The sequence below is a fragment of the Camelus bactrianus genome, chromosome 1 (genome assembly GCF_048773025.1).
Source record: "Camelus bactrianus isolate YW-2024 breed Bactrian camel chromosome 1, ASM4877302v1, whole genome shotgun sequence".
NCBI lineage: Eukaryota > Metazoa > Chordata > Mammalia > Artiodactyla > Camelidae > Camelus > Camelus bactrianus.
The window spans coordinates 57,218,386-57,240,827 of NC_133539.1; the positions used below are offsets into that span (position 1 = coordinate 57,218,386).

At 31.8% G+C, this 22,442-nt stretch overlaps 1 protein-coding gene and 1 pseudogene across 3 annotated transcripts in view; both read left to right on the plus strand.

Moving 5' to 3' along the window:
- Positions 1 to 22,442, plus strand: part of STXBP5L (syntaxin binding protein 5L) — a 290,135-nt gene that overhangs the window by 224,973 nt on the left and 42,720 nt on the right. For all 3 annotated transcript variants that reach the window (XM_074364363.1, XM_074364371.1, XM_045507179.2), the window contains one exon: positions 709 to 774. In XM_074364363.1, coding sequence (XP_074220464.1) covers positions 709 to 774 — 66 coding nt within the window. The remainder of the gene's footprint in view (positions 1 to 708; positions 775 to 22,442) is intronic.
- On the plus strand, positions 15,275 to 21,281 carry LOC105081647 (actin-related protein 2/3 complex subunit 1A pseudogene; annotated as a pseudogene).

Consider the following 22,442-nt stretch of genomic DNA (forward strand, 5'->3'; position numbering starts at 1 on the left):
TTTACATTAAAGCAGAAACTGAATATTTATTTACAGAGAAAAAATATGTGAAACCTTCCAACAACGGTAGGAAAACCATAAGGTTATTTTATGAATGCCATAGGAATGCAGACTGACAGGTAGTGGGAATTACAAAATGTTTATTCTATTGTGCCTATCCTTTTATTTGTCAGCGAAATGACAATAGAAAATAAGAAATATTAGAAATGAGAAAAACAGTGCTTATTATAAGAAGCAACTGATACCATTGAACACATCACTTAGTATTTATTACACAATACTGCATTTTTATAACTAACTATAAAGTTTTTAATTTGTAACATCTCCTTAAAGGTTTTTTAAAAAACCAGTAACCGTGTCTCTTGAAAGTGGAAGATCTGATTAGATCTTTTTAAAAAAGCCCTTCTAATTTATATTATTCTTGATTTATTTACAGTGAAATTAAATCATTTATTAAAATGGCTATTTCATATGAAAAAATAAGAGATTTTATATCTTTCTACCATCATGTTCAATTACCCTTTGCATATCAGTTATTGCTCCTTATTTTTTTCTGTATTATTGTTAAAATTTTTCAAAATAATTATAATATGAGCATAGAAAAGTTTTCACAGGGGAAAAATCTTTTTAAACTTATAGGAATTAAGAAATAAGAATTATCTATGAAATGTTAGGAAAATTTCTAATTTTTTATCATTTCATTTTTAGGTTTAACTGAGCTGAATGACACTCCAGTTCCTCTGGAACTTGAGCGCTGCAAGTCTCCCACTTCAGGTAAACTTGAGTGGTATTTTTCAGGCTCTGGTAATTCACTGCAGTAATCTACTGCCTTATTTTCATTATTCTTGTAATGTGAAATTTATAACTTTAGAAATTAGATGTAATTTTGTTTCTGAAATTTAATCATAAGTTAAAATAGATTCCAAAATAAAATAGAAATAATTATCTTAAATATTTTTGCCTTCCCCAAAAATTAAGATCAGAGGTACGAATGCAATATTTTAAAGACACTTAAAGGAAGGTTATTTTGCAGATATGTGATATAGTAATAATGCCAAGTAAAAATTGGTAATACACAGAAACTCTGTCTTATAGCTAGAGCTAAATTATTGGGAAATATATACTATAGGTACAGAAGCGTATGAAACCATTCTTCTGGACCATAGTTTTGAAACATGAATATTCATTAGCAAAGAAAAAAATGGTAATACATGTCGGAAATAAAAAAATCAAAATAAAGTGTGAACCCATTAAAATGTATTAAAAATGTGAGTATCAAGATTCTTAGGAATAAGTCTTTAGGGTATGTGAAAAAAGATGTTAACAGTAGAAATTGTTGGGTGGTGACATTGTGAATGATTTGCTTATTTTTTTAAATTTTTATTTGTCTGATTTTTCTATAATGTATATATCTAGTAATGTGTAAATTCTTAAACACCAAAAACATTAGGTCTATCTTTGACATTGAATTGTAGGTCTTTTTTCATAGCGTATCAAAAAATAATTCATTGTTATTTAAGTTATTTTTAACTTCATACAAATTTATAAACATTTAGTAATCTCTTTAAAAAGCAGTGAAATTTGACTTTTAGAAATTCAGTTAGAATTCTGGTATTTCTTCAGTTTACTCCCTTGAGTCGTTAGTTGTTTATTCTTATTTTTCAGGAATGTAGGCTGAGTAGAACCTAGTTGTATCCTGTGTAAATTTTTCTTTTAATTATATCTATTTAATCCTTATGTTACTGCTTTTATTTTAGACATGTTCTCATACATTTACCCTTTCTTTTGCATTTCCTCTGGCATCATTCTAATTTAGGTGTTACACTATACCTAGAATATCACGAAAATACTCTAACGGGTGTCTGTGTTTTCCGTTTCTCCCTCTTCGATTTCATTTTGCATATCATGTTCTTTTTTGTTTTCTGTTTTATACAAAAGTAGTATATTGTATGCATTTCATTATACTTCGTTTGTTTCACTTTACAGTGTATCTTGCTTTCCATTGCATAAGGTATTTTCTCATTCTTATATATGATATTAATTTGCATGCATGTATTATAATTTATTTCACCAATGAAAGGACATTTAGTTTAGTACCATCCTACTGCCTGTGTCAAACAAAAATGCTACAGTGACTAACCTTGGTACATTCCTCACTTTAAATGTATGCAGGTATCTAACAGGTATATCTAAATTCCTAAAATCGGAGTTGCTGGGTCAAAGAGTATACACTTTGTCTAATCATAATACTCCCCATTGCTCTCCTTGGGGTTTACAACAGTTTTCTCTTCTTCCTGCAATAATATGCAAATACTGGTTATTATTTTTTTTTGAAAGTCTGTTTGATAAAAGGGATATGTCAGTGCAGTTTCAATTTATCTTTCACAAATTATAAGCACATTATAAGTGAATTGAATACCTTTTCATATATTTAAGAGCTCTTTAAATAATTTTTTGTAAATCATCTAGTCTTATACTTTGTGCATTTTCTATAGTGTTGTTTGTTCTTTTCATAATAATTAATCCCCTTCATAAGTTGAGAAGATTTTCCCTTTGTGACATGAGATCCAAATATTTTTCTCAATTTAACTTTTAACTTTGCTTATAGTATATCTTGTCTTAGTGAAGTTTTTTTATAATCAGACCTTGATCTTTTAAGGACTTCTTTATGCTTAACAATTTAAATACTATTGGTTATCTACTTTTTTTTACGTTTTGGTAAAAATTCCCCTGTCAAGTCATTTATCCTTTATAGTTACTTATTTTGTATATTTGTACTTTCTTGGAAAAGACAAAAAATTCATTAGGAAAATTTCTGAAAATACAGTGTACATATGCAAAGATTGAGAGTTTATCTTTCTTTAATTAGGCTAATATTTGATCTATTTTGCTGTTTATTTAAACCCAAACAATGATTTTATTGAATTTTTTTGGTTTTTTTACTTATTTCTGCTTTTATCTTCATTTCCTCCTCTTTCCTTCATTTTATTTTTCCCTTTCTAACTTTTTGTGGTAGATGCTTAATTCATTTATAATTTCTTACATACTGATGTGAGTTAACAAGGCTAAATTTTCCTTTGAATATGCATTAAACATATAACTTTTGATAAATTATGATTGCATTAACATTTTCTATATAGTAGACAATTAGTTTATATTTCTTTGGCCCAAGAGTTATTTAATGTAAATGTGTGGCATCAGTTAGCTTTAAGTGTTACCTTATTAATTATGTTATTTAAGTCATACATGTCCGTACTTATATTTTAATGACTTGTCAAAGATGTGGAAAAGGTGAATTAAAATATTGTATTAATAGCATATTTCTATTTTTCCTTGTGTCTGCTGTTTATTTTTTTAAATATTTATGTATAAATATTCAAAAATATATCCACAAAAAGTGCATTCTTTACCATTAATCACCATTGTTCATTTCTGTTGTGTCCTTCACCTGAATTCACCCTAGTTGTTAATACCACAACTCTTGCTTTACTTATTTGTAATTCTTTTGTATACCTTGGCTTACCTCTTTTGGGGCAAATTGTTTTTTAACTGAGGTATAATATATAAATCTCAAAGTGCATAATTCTTAAGAGTTAAGGTAGACTAGTTTTCCCAAGTGAATATTCCATGTAAACATATCCAGATCAAAATATGAAATGTTACTAGAACCCCAGACACCTCCCTTATGCCCCTTTCATCCACTAACCCTCACAAACTTACCTATGATTCTGACTTTTATCATAATGTTAGTTTTGTGGATTTTGGACTCTATTATTACTGAACATTTAGGTGGTTTTCAGTTGGGGGCTATTATAAGTAAAGCTGTTAGACTGGTACAAAACTAGTCTTGTACAATTTTAATACAAATATAAACTCATTTCTGTGTTACATGTGTCTGGGAGTGGAGTTTTGCGGTCATAGGGTATGCATATATTCAGCTTCAGTAAATGCTATTGCGTTTCCTAAAGTGCTTGTGGGGAGGGTACAGTTCAGTGGTAGAGTGCCTGCTTAGGAGGTAGAAGGTCCTGGGTTCAATCCCCAATATCTCCAATTTAAAATAAATAAACCTAATTACCTCCTCTGCTAAAAATTTAAAAAAATTAGAAATAAAAATTGCTTGCACCAATTTCACTTCCATTAACAGTGTATAAAAGTTCTGTTTGTTACAGATACTTGCCAATGTTTTTTCCCCCCAGTCTCAGTCATTCTGGGGTGTACATAATGCTATCTCATTGTGGAATTAAAATGAATTACATATCCCGGATGTCTAATGATTTTGATGAACTTTTATGTTTATTGGCTATTTTTAACATTCTCTTTTATAAGATATTCAAGTCTTTTACTCATTGTTACTATGTTGCCAACTTTTTCTTTCACTATAAGGAATTCTGTGTATGTATGTAGATACATACATAGACGTCTTTTTGTTGCATGTATACAGTACAAAATATTTTTCCCATTCTGTGCCTCACCTTTTACTTTCTTAAAGGTGATCTTTGATAAACAGAAGTTTTTAATGCTAATATAATTCAATTTATCAATATTTTCTTATTATTAGTGCTTTATGTGTTATGTTCTTTAAAAAATCTTTGTCCACCCCAAGGTCATAAAACTATTTCCCTATCTTCTAGGAGCCATATTGTTTTACCTTCACTTTTAAGTTCAAGATCCACTTGATATGTATTTCTGTGTCTATTGTGAGGAAAGTGTTAAAGTTTATTACTTTCATTTAGGTGTCCATTTATGACAAAACTCTCATTTCCCCCAATGCACTAAAATGGTACTTCTGCCACAAATTAGCCTACTTTACCATGTATATGTGTGTTTCTAGACTTTTTTCTATTTCATTTCCATGTTTATCTGTCATTTATCCAGTTCCACACTGCTCTAACTGCTGTAGCTTTATATAGGGCTGACAGTGTAGGTTCTCCAATTTTGTTTTTGTGGTTTTCTTTCAAGAATATTATAGTTATTTTAGGTCTTTTGTGTTTCCATATAACTTTTTAAAAAAATTTATCAGTTTGCACACAAAAAAACATACACTTGGATAGTGACTGCAGTTTTATTGGATCTATAGATCAATTGGTCAGAATTAATATTCAACAATAATGAATTTTCCATTTAGTGTCTATGTGTCTACTTTCAGTAATTAAAGTTTTTAGCTTTGTAGAGGTCTTGCACATCTTTCACTAGATTTATTCCTCTGTATTGGATTTTTATGTTGTAAATTTTTTATCTTTTTTTGTGGCTAAATATAAAAATACAATTAATTAATTACTTATTTTATACAGTTTTTAATACAGTGTTTAATCCCAGAAAACTTGATAAATTTAGTTAATTTCAATAATTTGTAAATTCTTTTAGATTTTCTATATATCCAATTATGTTCCCTGTTAAAATGACAGTTCTATTTCTTCTTTCTAAAGGAAGAAATTAGCTAGGACTTCCAAAACAGTGTTGAATAGATGTGGTTTTAGCAGATATCTTTCTTTTTTCCCCAATCTCATATATACATCCTTCAAGATTTCATAGTTAAATTATAAGGATTGCTATAGGTTTTTAGCAGACATCCTGCTTTTAGCCCTCTGCCTATGTTTCTTCTATTGTTAGAGCAGATCTGGAAACAGCATCACTGTCATTTTATTTATGTATGTATGTATGTATGTATGTATGTATGTATGTATGTATGTATTTAGCAAGGCAGACTCAGAGGACTGTGCATGCAATCAAACATATTGCTTCAAAACAAGAAGGTTTTGACTACTTTTGTAGTATGTTATTTGGAACAGAAATGATTGACAGGCAGCACCAGGCTTATATAGGAATGAAATACCAGCTGCAAGACAGAGGAATCAGGTTCATCACTTGCCAGATGAGAGTGAAAATCTCTTTTACAAACAAGTTATTCATATCGCCACAATTTTCTAGAATTCACAATTTGTCTCAAAAGTTTTATTCTTATTTGTTGTGCTGAAAACATAGATCCCTCATTGTGAATGGAGAAAAATTTGCCTGAAGCAATGGTTAAAACCATAGACACCAACTTCATGAGATATATAGAGCAGTAATTCCTAATGCTTTTGTGAAGGATTTTTAAATGTTCAAAATTTTTAATAGTGGTGTTTTCCACTCTAAACACTGATAATTTCATTAGGCCTATAAGAAAATATGGAGTGCCCAACAGAGAATTCAGAGAAACACTAAGGGCCAAAAAGTAGAGTGGTTTTGTAAAAATTCTCCATAATTCTTCACAATACAATTAAATATTTTCTATGATCAGAAACAATGATGATGATCATGGAAACTCCACAAAAGAATTGCCTCAAAGGGGCAGTGTTCTCAAAAATAGTGAGCAGAAAGAAAGGACCTACACGTTTTATGCAGTCATTGAATATTTGATGCTGCTCATAGGGACTAAATAAGAATCAGACACAGTTTGCGCAGCTTTCTTAAATTAGGCATTCATTAAAGAATGGTTATGACTAGATTTACAATTTTAACAAGTATTACCTACCAATGTTCTAGACCCCAAATAAAATCAGTGACCAAGGGACCTAAAAATAATAGTAACCCACAATTTTCCAGACAGTAGTTTCCTTTTTTTCTTATGTAACACAACACCACTGTGACTTTTTCTGAGGAGAAAACTGAAGCTTAGGGTATTTAAATAAGTGGAGCTAGAATCCCAACTTAGTTATATTTGGTTGTAAATCCTAAGCATCCCCCCTGATTTTCATTAATAAAATAGTAACAAGAAATATGGGAATTACAAAAAATAATCACAATCAAAATTATATGACATCCAAGCAGTGAGAAAGTAAGAAATTGCTGAGTTATAAAGAGACAATGTTTTAACAAAGAGATTCAAAAAAGCTTATATATATTTTGCATGAAACATCAGAAATACAGTTTACCATTTAATTTCCAGGAAAAACTGGTTTTGAAAGTAATTTTTAGTTTTGATAGTTTATAAAATCACCAAACTATCAAATTTTGAATTTATTAAGACTTATTTGCTATAATATTGTAATCAACATTAGTGGAGTATTTGAATGCAAACAAGGTATTTTTCATGTATATTATCATATTTAGCCCTACAGCAATCCTGTAAAGTCGGTACAATTCTCATTTTATATGAGTGGAGAATTATGACTAGGAAAAATAATTCTATAACTTGCCCAAGGTTATTCTGCTAGGACATGGCTTAGTCAGAACCAACCCAAATTCTTAGACTTGAAGGTCCTCTGACCCCAAATTACTTGACCTCCTTTTGTGTGCTTTAAAAAAAAAAGTGTGTTGAATAACCTAGTTCTCTCTCGGAGTTTATAATTCAAGACAGACAAAACAGAAAAAAAGTTTCATGATCATTTAACACTTGTTCATATGACAGTAACAAAAAGTCACTGATTCATTATCATTGTCTAGATAGGAATGTAATACATATTTTAAGGTGGCAAGAAAAGTAGAGTCATGACATTAAACTTTTGTATGCTGGGGCCAATTCCAAGAAATATGCCTCTTTGCCTGCCTGTATCTTAGCCATTTCTGAAAAAAAGGAGAGGGAAATGGCCACAAAATTAGAAGCATGTAGATCTTTCATTGCTCCACCGTGGCATGGTGACCACAAAATGTTTGTGTATGTATGTGGTTTAACTATACCTGTATGTATACACCTCTGTCCTATCTTCGTTTGTAGTATAGGGAAGATAGACAAATGAAGTTTACTACTATAGTCCAACCAGTCAGTTAATTAATCAATAGATAGATAAACTTTACAAACATTTAATCCAAATAACTGTTTATTTTAATTTAGTGTTAGATTTATTTATTTTACAGAAAATATCTAGGCCACAGAGGTGGTTATCTCTATATCAGGAAGACTGTGTTTCTTAGCGGAAAGGACATAACTTTGGAGTCAAGATAAATTTGATTTTACCCTACCACTTTCTACCAATATAACGTTAGCCAAGTTTCTTAATCTTAACTGTGTGCTAGTGTTCAGAACATAGATTCTCAATAATATATATTAGCGGTTATTATAAAAGCAGTGATGAACATCCATGGCCTAAAGAGACTGAATTTGTTCTCCCTGACTATTCTAAATTTCCAAATAATAGTTGTAGCTTAGACATAACAAACTAGAAATACTTCATGAAATCAAAAAGTCAATACAGTTGTTCCTAATCAACAAACAACTTATCAGAAGCTTTGAGTTAGAAATTTCTAACCTAGCATTTTGTTATTTCCCATTAAAGTAGTAGCCATATTCAGACTGATTCAGGGTACACTCTGTTCCTAAAATTTTGATTCAAATGTGGAATCAAGGATCTGACTAAAACTTACTTGAAGCCAATATAACATTCCTCAGATGAGCCAGGCTGCACTATTCATTGACTTTGAATTGAATCAGGAATTAGAAAAAAGGCATATGAATATACAGATGATAGAAAATACAGTCAAGACATACTGAAGTCTCTCAGGCAAAACCCTGTTGTAATGCCTGAAGTTCTGTTCAAATTTAGGGCTGAGCATATGACCTCATTCTGGTATAAGCTATGGTAAACCATCAGACTACCCTGCCTTATTACTGTAACTAATCTGTTTTGGGGAGGCAGAAAATCTAGGAGTAGAGATGAATAGTCTTGAAAAGATTTACAATCTGGTGCTATTGTAGGGCTTGGCCATCACCTGATCTTTAGGCCTGAATTTATAGATTAATATTAATATGTATTTTGCCATCAGCTAATACTGTCACTTATTTGTGTCACCTTTGGTCTCATGCCATCCTAACAATTTCTAGGTAAGTAGTAATGTGATAGATGTGATTAGGTAAGTGATTAAATCCTATCTGTGGGGGACACTTTATTTCAAATTTTATGTTTTCTTAAACTCAGATTTAGTGACATATAATTTACATTAGGATAAAATTCACCTTTTTAGTGCACAGTTATGAATTTTCTTTCTTTTCTTTTTAATTTTGTTTTTATCTTCAAAAATGTAAGCCAAAACATATTAAAGTAGCAAGAATTTACTGACAATTTTCCCAGAATCTAACAGGACTAGGACCATAAGAAGTCAAACTGTTGTAAGTCTAATACTTGATGCAGCAATATTCCCTGCCCCATAGCCAGATCATCTATGGAACTATTCTCTGTATTACTGTGAGCCAAGACACGTAGTTTTTCAAGGTGTTGAAGGATTAAAGATAGTATTCTGTGTGAAGATACACAGCATGACAGATTTTTTGGGAGAATAAGCCCATTATGCATCAAATATGTGATGTCACTCTTGAAAAGACAGTGGACTCTTAGGAAGTACTGCTGTACAGAGATTGATTAGACATTAGGGATACAATCCCTGTCTTTAGAGAACTCAGTTTCAGGATGTTAGCTGGTAGTAGAGTAAAAAAAAAAATCAAGTATAACAAAATGTGTTATAGAAGAGATGTACACAAGATGCTATGAAAAGTTAAGATAATGGCACCAAATGAAGCCTTAAGTTTGAAGCTGCCTTCAGAAAGATGGTGATTTTTCAGCTGTCTTGAAGGATGAGTAGTTTACTAGTGGTTGGACAAGTGAGAACATTACTCTGTGCATAAATAACAGGAGAGTTGTTATTAACATTGTTATTAAAGAACTTCACCAATTAATCACACCATCTAATCATTCTCTTTTCCTCCCCGAATTACACAATTGAGGATAGGGTCTGTAAGGGGGCCCCCAATTTTCAGGTAGAAAGTTGTCTATAGGAAGCCAAAAAGGCAGGTGATAAATTGGAGAGCGTATCCCCAAGAGTGGAGCAGATCTGAGAGCCACAGTAAATTAGATATTAGGCTAATAGAAAGGGACTGTTTGCCCTCTTTTTGAAAGCATCTCTGTAATCCATTTTTGAAGTAATTAATACTGTATAGATATGTTGCAACACCTTATTTTAAAACAAAATAGAAAATTAAAAGGATAAATTATGGAACAAATCCTTACATTATAAAGAATTACTTCCTACTTTCAAAATTAAGTGAAAGATTTTAAATAGTAAACATTCCACTCCCTCAGTCCATCTGAATTATGTATCAATTTACAAAATATACTTTATTTGCAACCTCTTCTGAAGCACAAATACCACGTATATTTATTTAGTTTGCCATGTTTTTATATAAATACAATCTGTGCTGCTAATTCTAAACACAAATTACTGTAATTTGATTTACTGATTTCTCCTTAATAGAATTATTTAATGACTTTTCATAGAGACAACTGCCTATTGCTATTGTTTTTATTAGAATGATAATACTTAGATTTCCTTTAGTAAGTTGTTTAGCATGCCATATTGTAGTCAGCAAGTTACAACCCACAGGCCAAATCCAGCTTGCCACCTGTTTTGTTATGAGTTGTGAATTAGAACAGGTTTTTAATTTTTAAATGGTTAAGAAAAAAAATCAAGATATGAGTAATATTTCATGACTCACAAAAAGTAATATTTAGGTTTCTATTATAGTTAGGTTTTATAAAATATAAGATGTATTCCAATCATTCTAGCTGAAATATTAGAGATAGTATCAAGAATATTATTTGACAGATAAGAAGATTAAGCTGCAAATTGATGAAGGGATTTTTCAGTTTTATAACTAGGTGTTAACAATTCAGAGATTTGTGAGCCATGTTTTCTGATTTTAAATTGAGTGTTCTTCCTGCTATATTATCTTCCATCTTTATTTTAAAATAACTTTCATAGTTGTAAAGAAGATCACTCACTACAAGGTATAAATTAATTGGTAGTATCATTTTGAGTCTTAATATAAGTATTGACAGAAAATATTTTAACATGATTCCCCCAATGCCTTTCTTTATGTGATAACATAGATTCCAGTTAAATATTTTACCGATGCCCAATGTAAAATTTTTATTAACAGATAATGAGGCAAGTTTTCAATAAATAATAGGAGTTTTCTTGGTTTTTTCATTTTCTAACAGCTTGATTTATAATACAATTAAATTTATTTTCAAATTTTTTTATTTTCCAGATTTTTCTTATCTACTGAATTTAACATTTAGTATTCAGTACTGAAGGCATTTCATCTGCCATAGGCATGGTAAAGTTTACTCAACTACATCACATTACACCGATAATAGAATTCTATTTCAAAAAAATATTTACAGAGTACATCGGTTTTTACCCTTATCATTGTTATTTATGATATAAGCTTATACATTTGTTGCAGTATTTCTTTACCTGTTAGATTTATCTGAAATTGATTTTGGGTTCTTTCCAAAATAAATAAGAAATCACTTCTCATGCCACATGTGAAAAAAACTATGTAAAAGATTTACTTATTTACTGTAAGAACAATTGCTTTTCTCATATTTCTGCTTGCATGTTAAATATTTACTACTGAATGACAACAAACTATCACTGAACGGTATTTCTGCTTCCATACATGCTCCCTAAGTATAATGTTCATCAGGATCTTAATAATTTTACTGTAAAACATACTGCTCCCTCACACTCCTCTTTAATTTTATATATTAACAACTGCCTTTTTCCTTTTTCTGTTGTTTCAGTTAAAGGATCAAGAAAGTTAAGTCTGCCAACAGATCTTAAGGCTGATCTTGGTACGGTAGGCAAAAGCCAACAATTTTAAGTTTTGTTGCATTCATTTGGCTGAACATTTTAACCAACCAGTCCATGAATAACAAGTTTTGTAGATGGCAGTGTTTAATGGCTTTCCAAAAAAAGCTTTCTTAAAAATCACCATACAGTTCTGTTGGCAGCATTCAACATTTTGTTTGTTAACAATCATTTTACAAAATTATGTTTTATAAATCATTACACGCCAAAGTATTTTTGTTTGTTTATTTAATTGTGAAAATGTTTTTAAACATTGACTAGTCACGTACATGGATCCTTTGTGACTGTACTCATGTAAATGAGCATCGTTTTTTCTGGAATTATTTTTCCTATTTTGTATATTAGTATCATTTAGAATTAATGCTGTTTAACAACAACAACAACAAAATCCAATACCAAAAAGAATAGAATTCTTGCCATTTAGGAAATTTATAGGAAATATGATTCACTTTAGTTTATTTTTTGTGGTGGTCACAGACTTATTCATGATTCTAACTCTGAAATAAGTAAGGTCTTATTAAATAGGCTTTCATAAATTTTTCTTTAAGAACTTTCTGCTTGTTTCAAAACTGTTTTCCTTTTTTGAAATTTAATTTAATTACCTTTATTTTCCTCTCCTTTATTCTGACTTAAAGTTGTAGCATTAAATCCTATTAATGTCATGGTTAAAATAAGAAAAATACAATAATTAGTCCTGCATTATGCTTTAGGGTATACAAAGCTGTTTCACATACATTATTTGATTTGATTTTCTTAGCAACCCCAAGATGGTTATCACTATCCCCAGTCTTCTATTTCAGAGCAGAAACAGAGGTTATATTGTTAATAAATTGTATAATTAGGATTTGAACCTACATCACAGAACATAATACCCCAAGTTTATGGAGCATATTCACATACCTCATTTCACTGTATCTAAATTAACTTTTAGTCAATAAATTATTACATTTAAAATCTGATTACATATAATCTTTGATGAATTTGATTAAATTGGATAATTATGTTACAGTATTTTTAAAATGCAAAGTACTAATATATTCACTACTTGTTATGAAGTTAATTAGTATTTTACTAGTGTAACTGATGTCAAAGGAAAAATCAACATTCTAGTTTCATTTATTGACCTACTACCTATCAGACGCTATACTGTAAGATTTGAACACATTATCTGAGATAAGATAGGTAATATTGTTCCCACTTTACAAATAATTAAATTAAGGCTAGAAAAATTCAAATGTATCTAAGGTCATACAACTAATAGCAAAACTGAATTTAAATCAACAATGTCATTGCAAAGCTTGTAATTTTACAACTGCCTTTCATCTTGTATAGCATGTACCGTGACAGATGTTGAATGAAGACTATTTAAAGAACACTTTTCTCTAGAGAAATACACATTTTGATATTCATTCAGATAATATTCACACATCATAATTTCCTATCATAAAGGAAAAATAAAAAAGATTCCCAACCCACTGCTATATTAGAAGTAGCAAAGAAAGCTCTTAGTTTTCATTTTAATCTGGAGGTCAGTTAGGCATGGTTGTTATTAATAAACATTAATAAACAGTTTCTACAAATGTCAGTCTTTCAAAGTCTCCAATTATCTCCTTCCCAGTTGCTTCATTCTCACTATTTTATGCATACTTTAAGCAAAGATGAATTATGAAAACTCACATATAAAAGATAAAATAATTAAGTGCTTATCACTTTACAAAAGGATTTTTTTGAAATTGAAAGGATTCACAATAAAATTTCATTCCCTATTTCTAAGTATGTTGTCAATGTAATTTCATTTTTAAAACTTATTTCCCACAAATTACAGGAAAAAAATTACAAGGATTCTGAAAGAGGATAAATGTCTTTATGTATGTAAATTCTTCCAACATGAAACTTTGGTGTAAAATATACCCTGAATTGCTTATAACATGGCTTTGGGAAGATTATTTTCCAGTAATGTATAATCTATTAGTGGAGAAAGATATGTAAAAAGCTATTGCAGTATGTCAAATGAAGGCTAGAAGTAGGATAACAACAATGAAAATGAAAAGGAGAGAAGCTACCATGAGAGACTCTACAACTGATGGGACTGAGAACAGTGGAGGAGCAGAGCTGATAAGGCATTGGAAATAGGGGGAGTCAAGGGTGACTACAGAGTGTATAGAGTAACTCTCATGGAGAATACCTGGTTTAAGAGGAAAGGAAAGTGAGTTTGAGTTGCTCAGCGATGTCCATGTTAACCATTCAGTGAGCAATTAGAAATGTAGGACTGTTTACTGTTACACAGAGAACAATATTATCTTATAATAAACTATAATGGAAAATAATCTGAAATATGTATATATATAACTGAATCACTTTGCTGTATACCTAAAACTAACACAATATTGTAAATCAACTATACTTCAAGTTTAAAAATAAAGAAAAAAATGCTGAGCTAGAGTATAAGGGGGATCTCAGGTTCAAAGTGGCAGATATCAGTCATCTGTATAAAGGTATTAGTGACTTGTGTATGTGAGCTGTTTACTAAAGACAAAGGAAAAATGACAATGTGTTGGAGAGCTTTCGATACTAATGTAACTTCTTTGTTACAACAATCCTCAAATGGAGTGGCAATATAACGGTAATAGTAAAATAATGACAGTAACAGTAAAAACCTCATACATTGGACATTTATACTATTAGAACCTTTACGTAGTTAGTATTTTATGAAGTAATTGCCAGAATTGTGGGAAATTGCTTTATACCTAACATTTTAACACTTGGTGAAAAACTATCTTGTTTCTTAATTGGAACAAAAAGTACAATTTCTCTTTCCTAATAATTTTGAATTAGTAACCTAAAAAATGAATTAATTTTTAAAATTTCAAACCATGAATGCCCGTAACATTATAAATATAGTGTTATATATGCATCATAGAATACTGTAAATGAAACACAGGCCCCCATGAATCTTTAAATATCTGCTATAGGATGGTTTCCAACCAATGAAAACATGCACGGAGAGGCCATGGTCAAAGGACAGGGAGTGATCAGTTTATTAAATTGTAGAAGTAAAGTTAAACAACAGTGGCAAATATGATTACAGAATAAAATGTAAACTTAAAATCCATAACATAGAAATATTGTAATTTTTAATTTTAGGGAAGGTAAAGAGGAGGTTAAAGTTGCTAACAAAAGAGTAAATAATTCTGTATCTAAGTGTGGTGATTAATTGGTGAATTGAGAACAAGAATAAACATAGAAAGAGGAATTATACTAATTTCCCCTATCATAAGGGGAAGTCAACTGATGCCATGCATATATAGCAATTCAAGAAGAATTAAGAATATATCTTCAAAGTAACCACTAAAAAAAATTAATACCCCAAAACTTCAAAAATCAGGCAAAGGACAATACATATTAAAAAAAAATATACAGACCATATTAGTGATAGGAACTATAGAAAACAGAGAAGGAAGTGGAAGAGGAGGAAGAAATAACCTTCATAAAAGATGCAGAATGGAACAAACCCTGTTCATGTTGATTGACTAGTCTTCAAATTCTCCGCTCTGAGCCTGTCAGGACTGTCCTGACCCCTGTTTCCTAACCTTTAAAGACACCAAAAATATTTTTCTGCAACAGTTTTTACGAGAGCCAATCATCTGTCATGCCTAAAACAGGGATCATACTCAGGTTGCCTTTAGCAGCAATAACTGCAAAGTTCACATCTATAAGAGGAATGGGGGCCAATGGGTGAAACCACATGAACTCCAGGAGCACAGTAGAGGCATCACAGGTATTGATAGGGCTCTCAAGCATGACCACATTGTCCTTTGCAGGAGTCAGAAGGATGGTGTCTGGAAGCTATCCCTGGTGACTTTGAAAATTAATCATGCAGCCACTTTTGTGAAGTGGTCCTCTCTGAAGAACAAATTTGCTGTGGACACTGAAGAATAATTTGTTACTTGAGTATAAAAATGTCAAGTGGGTAAGCAAGCACACTAAAAAGCCAATTCATTCAATTGTCCTTAGTTTGGATTGGGATCTCAACAGTGTTTTGCTGACAGCAGGATCATGTGACTTAAAAAGCAGAGTGCTTCTGCATACAATAAAAAAGTTGATGAAAAGCCAACCAGTATGCCATAGGGCATCAAGATGCATTTTGGTTAACTGATGTCAGAGTCTGGTGGCACTGGAGGCTGAGTCCCAGGTTCAACTTCCCTGCCAGTGGGAGCTGTCTGCCCTGGGTCAGCCATTACAGCACATGTCTACTGCTTATGTCTCAAATATTGTTCAAGTTTCAATCTGAAACCAGAGTTCCTGCCACTCCTGAGTGTATTATTTGTCTCAGAGAACAGTTTTGTAGCTGCTGGCTGTGAATGTACCCAGTGCTCTTTAACTAAGATGACCTTTATAGCTTGACTTTATTCTCCAAATTAGAAATTCCAAAACATAGCATCCAGCACAACATGTTAGCCATAGAACACTTCCACAACATGGACAACAGAGTCACAATCAAGGACTGCATTACAGCTTCAGAGATGCTGCACCAGAGTAGTATCACTCAGGTACCTAATTATGAGGTGGACAAGCAAAATTATCAGAATTTTGCCCTATAGGAATCAATAGAGTCTTGCAATTTGGAATTCCAAGACCTTATAGTCTCATCCAGGGCCTTCAACTAATATGAAACTGAGTGAACCTCTGTGATCTAGCATGACAAACTACAACTGATTGTAGCTCTGTTACTTGCAAGATGGTGAGGAAAGCCAACCACAAGGAAACACTAAAAACACATATCATGCCAATATCATTTGTGTGTTCTGTTTGAATATAATTGGTGAAAATGTTGGATTTTTAAACAGCAGTCTTTAAAAATTTTTATCTATGTATTTATATGTTTGTTTTTTTTTGCCTATTTCACTCCATTCTAGACCAAGGCTTCTTTTTAAGCAGTTCATTACAGGAAATTGGCACATTAACTTAAGAAGGGGAGAGGGGTAGTAAGTAAATTGTCTCCCAGAAAATTAAGTAAAAATACTAAATGTGGTTTTTTAAAATTACAGAACTATGATGAAATGTCTCACATGTCAATAGACATAAAAAGTGAATTACTTTACTTACAAGAAAAAGGCTTCCAGCATATATCACAAAAACCTCCTGACAAATCAACGTCCAGGATAAGATGGCTTCACTGGTGAACTCTACCAAATATTTAACTCTTCCAAAAAATAGAATAAGAAGGAACATTTCCTAACTCATTCTGTAACACCAGCATTACCCTGATTTCAAAGCTAGACAAAGACCACAAGAAAATAAAATGAGAGACAAACATTCCTTATGAATATACATGCAAATAGTCTCAACAAAGTATTAGCAAACAGAATCCAATAGCATATTGAAAGGATTATATACCATGATCAAGTGGGATTTATCTCAGAAATACAAGGGTGGTCCAACAGAAGAAAGTTAAAAATGTAAAAACCACACTAACAGATTGAAGGGAAAAAAATCCCACACATGATCATCTCAATTGGTGCAGAAAAAAACACTTGAAGAAATTGAATACTCTTTTATGATAAAATTTTTTTTTTAAAAAAACTAGAAATAGCAGAGAACTTCCTCAAACTGATAAAGCACATTTATTTAAAAACAAAAAACAAAAAATCCCCATAGCCATCCTACTCAAGGAAGAAAGACTGAAAACTTGCCTCGTTAAGATCTAGAACAAGACAAGGATGCCTGTTTTTACTACTTCTATTTTGTCCTGGAAGTTCTAGCCAGAAATACTAGGCAAGAAAATAGAAATAAAAAGCATCTAAATTGGAAAAGAAGTAAAACTATCCCTATTAACAGATGGCACAGTCCTCTAGACAGAAAATCCCAAAGAATCCACAGAAGAACAACTAGAACTAATAAATGAATTTAGTAAAGTTGCAGGGTAGAAAATAGACACACAGAAATCAGTTGTGTTTATATATTTGATAAGCATCTACTATCCAGAATATACAGAGAACTCCTGGAGTTCCAAACCAACTCAATTTAAAAATGGGAAGTTATATTGCCATTTCTCAAAAGAAGATACACAAATAGCCAATAAGCACATGAAAAGATCTTCAAAATCACTAATCATTAGGAAAATGCAGATCAAAACCATAGTGTGATATGACATCACACCCAATAGGTGATGACTTCCATCAAAAAAAAAAAAAGAAAGAAAATGTGTTGGCAAGGATGAGGAGAAATTAGAACTCTTGTGCATTGTTGGTGGGAATGTGAAATGGCACAGCTGCTATGGTAGCTCCTCAGAAAAATAAAAATGGAAATTATCATATGACCAGCAAATCCACTTCTTGATATATACACAAAAGAATTAAAAATAGAGTCCTAAAGAGATCATTTGTAAACACACCTTTATAGCAACATTATTGACAATAGCTAAAATGTAGAAGCAACCCAATCTACAGGCCATCAGTAAATCAGTGGATAAGTAAAACGTGTGTGCAATATACAATGCAATGTGTTCAGCCTTAAAAAGGAAAGAAATTTTGACATATGCTACAACATGGATGAACCTTGAGGATATTATGCTAAGTAAAATAAGCCAGTCACAAAAAGACACAAGTGGTATGATTCCAATTATATGAGGTACCCAGAGTAGTCGAATTTTTAGGGAAGGAAAGTAGAATGGTGGTTGCCAGGCACTGGGGGAGGGGGATATGAGGAATTATTGTTTAATGGGTAATGTGTATCATTTTTACAAGGTGAAAAGGGTTCTGGAGATAGCTGGTGGTGATGGTTGCACAATACAAATGGCCTTGATACCACTGAGCTGTATGCTTAAATTACCATTTTAACCAATTTTGTATATATTTTACTACAATTCTGAAATGTTTTATTTTAAAAACAGAGTACTGACACGTGCTATAAAATTGATGAACCTCAAAAACATTACATGAAGTGAAAGAAGCCAGGCATAAAAGGCCACATATTGTATGATATTCCACTTATATGAAATATCCAGAATAAGTAAATCCCTAGAAACAGAAGATTAATGGTCACCAGTGGCTAGGGAAGAGTAGAATGGGCAGTGACTACTAAATGGGTCAGTGTTATTTTTTTGTGGTGATGAAGATGCTTTGGAGCTATATAGTGGTAATTGTTGCACAACATTGTGAATGTACTAAATGCCACTAGATGGTACATTTTTGAGTGGTTATATATACATTTCACCACAATAAAAACTGTAAGAAAAATATTTTTTTACACTGGTGAAATATGAAGTAAGTATAGAATTCAGTTAATAATAATGCACTAGGAAAGGAGAATATAAAAAATTTATGTATTATCTTTGCTACTTTCCTCTCAATCTCTAATTATTCCAAATGAAACATTTATGTTAAAAGATGGGCAAACTACTTGAAAAGAGTCTTTACCAAAGAGAATATACAAATGGTAAATAAGCACATGAAAACATACTGTTCATTAGCCACTAGAGGAATGTAAATTTGAACACTAAATACCCATTAGACTACTAAAATTAAAAATACTGGGTTTTGTGCAGCAAAGAAAATCATAAACAATATGAAAAGACAACCTACAGAATGGGAGAAAATACTTGCAAACGATGTGACAGATAAGGGCTTAATTTCCAGAATATACAAACAGCTCATACAACTCAACAACAAAATAAACAAGCCAATCACAAAATGGGCAGAAGACCTAAACAAACATTTCTCCAGTGAAGACATACAGATGGCCAATAAGCACATGAAAAAAATGCTCAATATCAGTAATTATCAGAGAAATGCAAATCCAAACTACAGTGAGGTTATCACCTCACACCAGTCAAATGGCCATCATTAATAATTCCAGAAATGATAAATGCCAGAGAGGGTGTAGAGAAAAGGAAACCCTTCTACACTATTGGTGGGAATGTAGTTTGGTGCAGCCATTATGGAAGACAGTATGGAGATTACTTAACAGTCTAAAAATAGAGTTACCAATAGATCCAGCAATCCCACTCCTGGGCATATATCCAGAGGATACTCCAATTCAAAACTATACATGCACCCCAATGTTGATAGCAATATGATTTACAATAGCCAAGACATGGAAGCCACCTAAATACCCACCAACAGATGACTGGATAAAGAAGTTGTGGTGTATATATGTAAATATACACAATGGAATATTACTCAGCCATAAAAAATAAAATGATACCATTCGCAGCAACATGGATACACCTGGAGATTGTCATACTAAGTGAAGTACTCCAGAAAGAAAAAGAAAAATACCGTATGTTCTCACTTATATGTGAAATCTTGAGAAAAAAATGAGACATGAACTTATTTGCAAAACAGAAACAGGGTCACAGACATAGATAACAAACTTGTGGTTACCAGGGTGGGAGTAGGGGTGGAGGGTTAAATTGGGAGTTCAGGATTTACAGACACTAACTACTGTATTCAAAATAGATAAACAGCAAGATTCTACTGTATAGCGCAGGGAACCATATTCAATACCTTGTGATAGCCTATAATGAAAAGAATATAAAAAGATATAATATATATATGTTTAACTGAATCCCTGTGCTGTATACCAGAAATTAACACATTGTAAACTGACTAAATTTAAATTTAAAAATAAATAAATAAAAATACTAGCAAAACTAGGTGATGATAAAGATAACACAGATCAACTGGAACTCTCATACTCTACTGGTAGAAAAGCAAAATGGTAAAACCATTGTAGAAAACAGATCAGCATTTTCTTGGAAAGTTAAAATACAATTACCATATTATCTAACAACCCCACTCCTAGGTACCTAGAGAATGAAAACTGAACTTTACTCAAAAATCTGTATACAGAGCTCCTAGCAGCATTAATTATAAAAACCAAAAAAAAAAAAAAAAATCCAGATGTCCTTCAGCAGGTGAATAGTTAAACAAAATGTGGCATATTATACCGTGAAATACTATTCAGCAGTAAAAAAGAACAAACTATTAAGATTCACAAATTGTATGGATCTCAAGAGAACTGTGCTAAGTGAAAAGAGCTGATCTTAAAAGGTTAAATACTATATGAATCAATTTATATAGCAAACTTGAAATAATAAAATAGAGCTGGAGAACTGATTAGCGTTCGCCAAAATTTAGCAATGGGTGAGGAAAGGAGTAATGTGACTATAATGGAGTAACACAGGAGACCCTATTGGTGATGGAACAGTTTTGAAGTTTGATTATAGTGGTAGTTACCCAAATCTACACATGTGACAGAATTACATAGACCTATACATACATACACATAAATACACAAATGAATTCATCTAAAAGTGATAAAATCTGAGTAAGTTCTGTGAATTGTACCAATGTCATCTTGTTCTGATTTTAACTATATAAAAAGATATTAGTGATGGGGAAATGGGTAAAGAGTACATGGGACCTCCCTCTATACTTTAATGTATATTTTTTTTATTTTTATGCAGGTTTTAAAGGTTATACTCCATTTACAGTTATTATAAAATATTGGTTATATTCCTGTGTACAGTATATCCTTGTAGCCTACCCTACACCCAGCAGTTTGTACCTCCCAGTCCCCTACCCCCGTATTGCCCACCCTCCACTGGTAACCACTAATTTGTTCTTTGTGAGTCCACTTCCTTGTTATTATATTCACTAATTTGTTGTAATTTTTTAGATTCCACATATAAGTGGTATCATACAATATTTGTCTTTCTCTGTTTGACTTACTTCACTTAGCATAACGCCCTCCAAGACCATCCATATTGTTGCAGATGGCAAAATTTCGTTCTTTTTATGGCTGAGTAGTATTCCATTGTGTGTGTGTGTGTGTGTGTGTGTGTGTGTAGATAGATAGACATAGACATAGGTAGACATAGACAGACAGACATTTTTTATACACATCTTCCTTATCCATTCATCTGTTGATGGACACTTAGGTTGCATCCACATCTTGGTAATTGTAAATAATGTTGCTATGAACTTTGGGGTACATGTATCTCTTTGAATTAGTGTTTTTGGTTTTTTGGATATATACCCAGGAGTGGAACTTCTGGGTCATATGGTGGTTCTATTCTTAGTTTGAGAAACCTTTATACTGTTTTCCACAGTGGCTACACCAATTTACATTCCTGCCAACAGTGTATGAGGGTTACCTTTTTATATTTTAATATACTTTATGTTTTAAAGTAATTTTAAATATTGCATATTCCCCTTGCCTACCCCCCACACACTCAGCCTCTCCCACTTATTAACATCCTCCATCAGAGTGGTGCATTTGTTATAACTAATGAACATGTATTAATACATCACCATTATCCCAAATGCATAGTTTACATTGGGACTCATACTTGATGTTTTAACGTGTATATAATGATGAATACATTCCATTATACAATACATTTTAATGTAATATAGAATAGTTTCATTGTTCTAAAAATCTGTGTCAGCCTATTCATCACCTCTTTCCCCTTAATTCCTAGCAACCACAAATCTTTCTACTGTCTCCATAGTCTTGCCTTTTCAAGAATGTCATACATTTGGAATCACACAGTATGTAGTCTTTTCAGATTGAGTTCATTTAGTAATATGCATTTAGGTTTCCTCTATGTTTTTTTCATAGCTTCATAGCTTATTCCTTTTTAGCACTGAGTAACATTCCATTGTCTGGACGTACCACAGTTTATCCATTCAGGTTTTTGTGTGGACATAAATTTGCAACTTCTTTTGGTAAATTCCAAGGAGCATGATTCCTGAATCATATGGTAATTTAAGTATGTTTAGTTTTTTAAGAAACAAACTATATTCCTACAA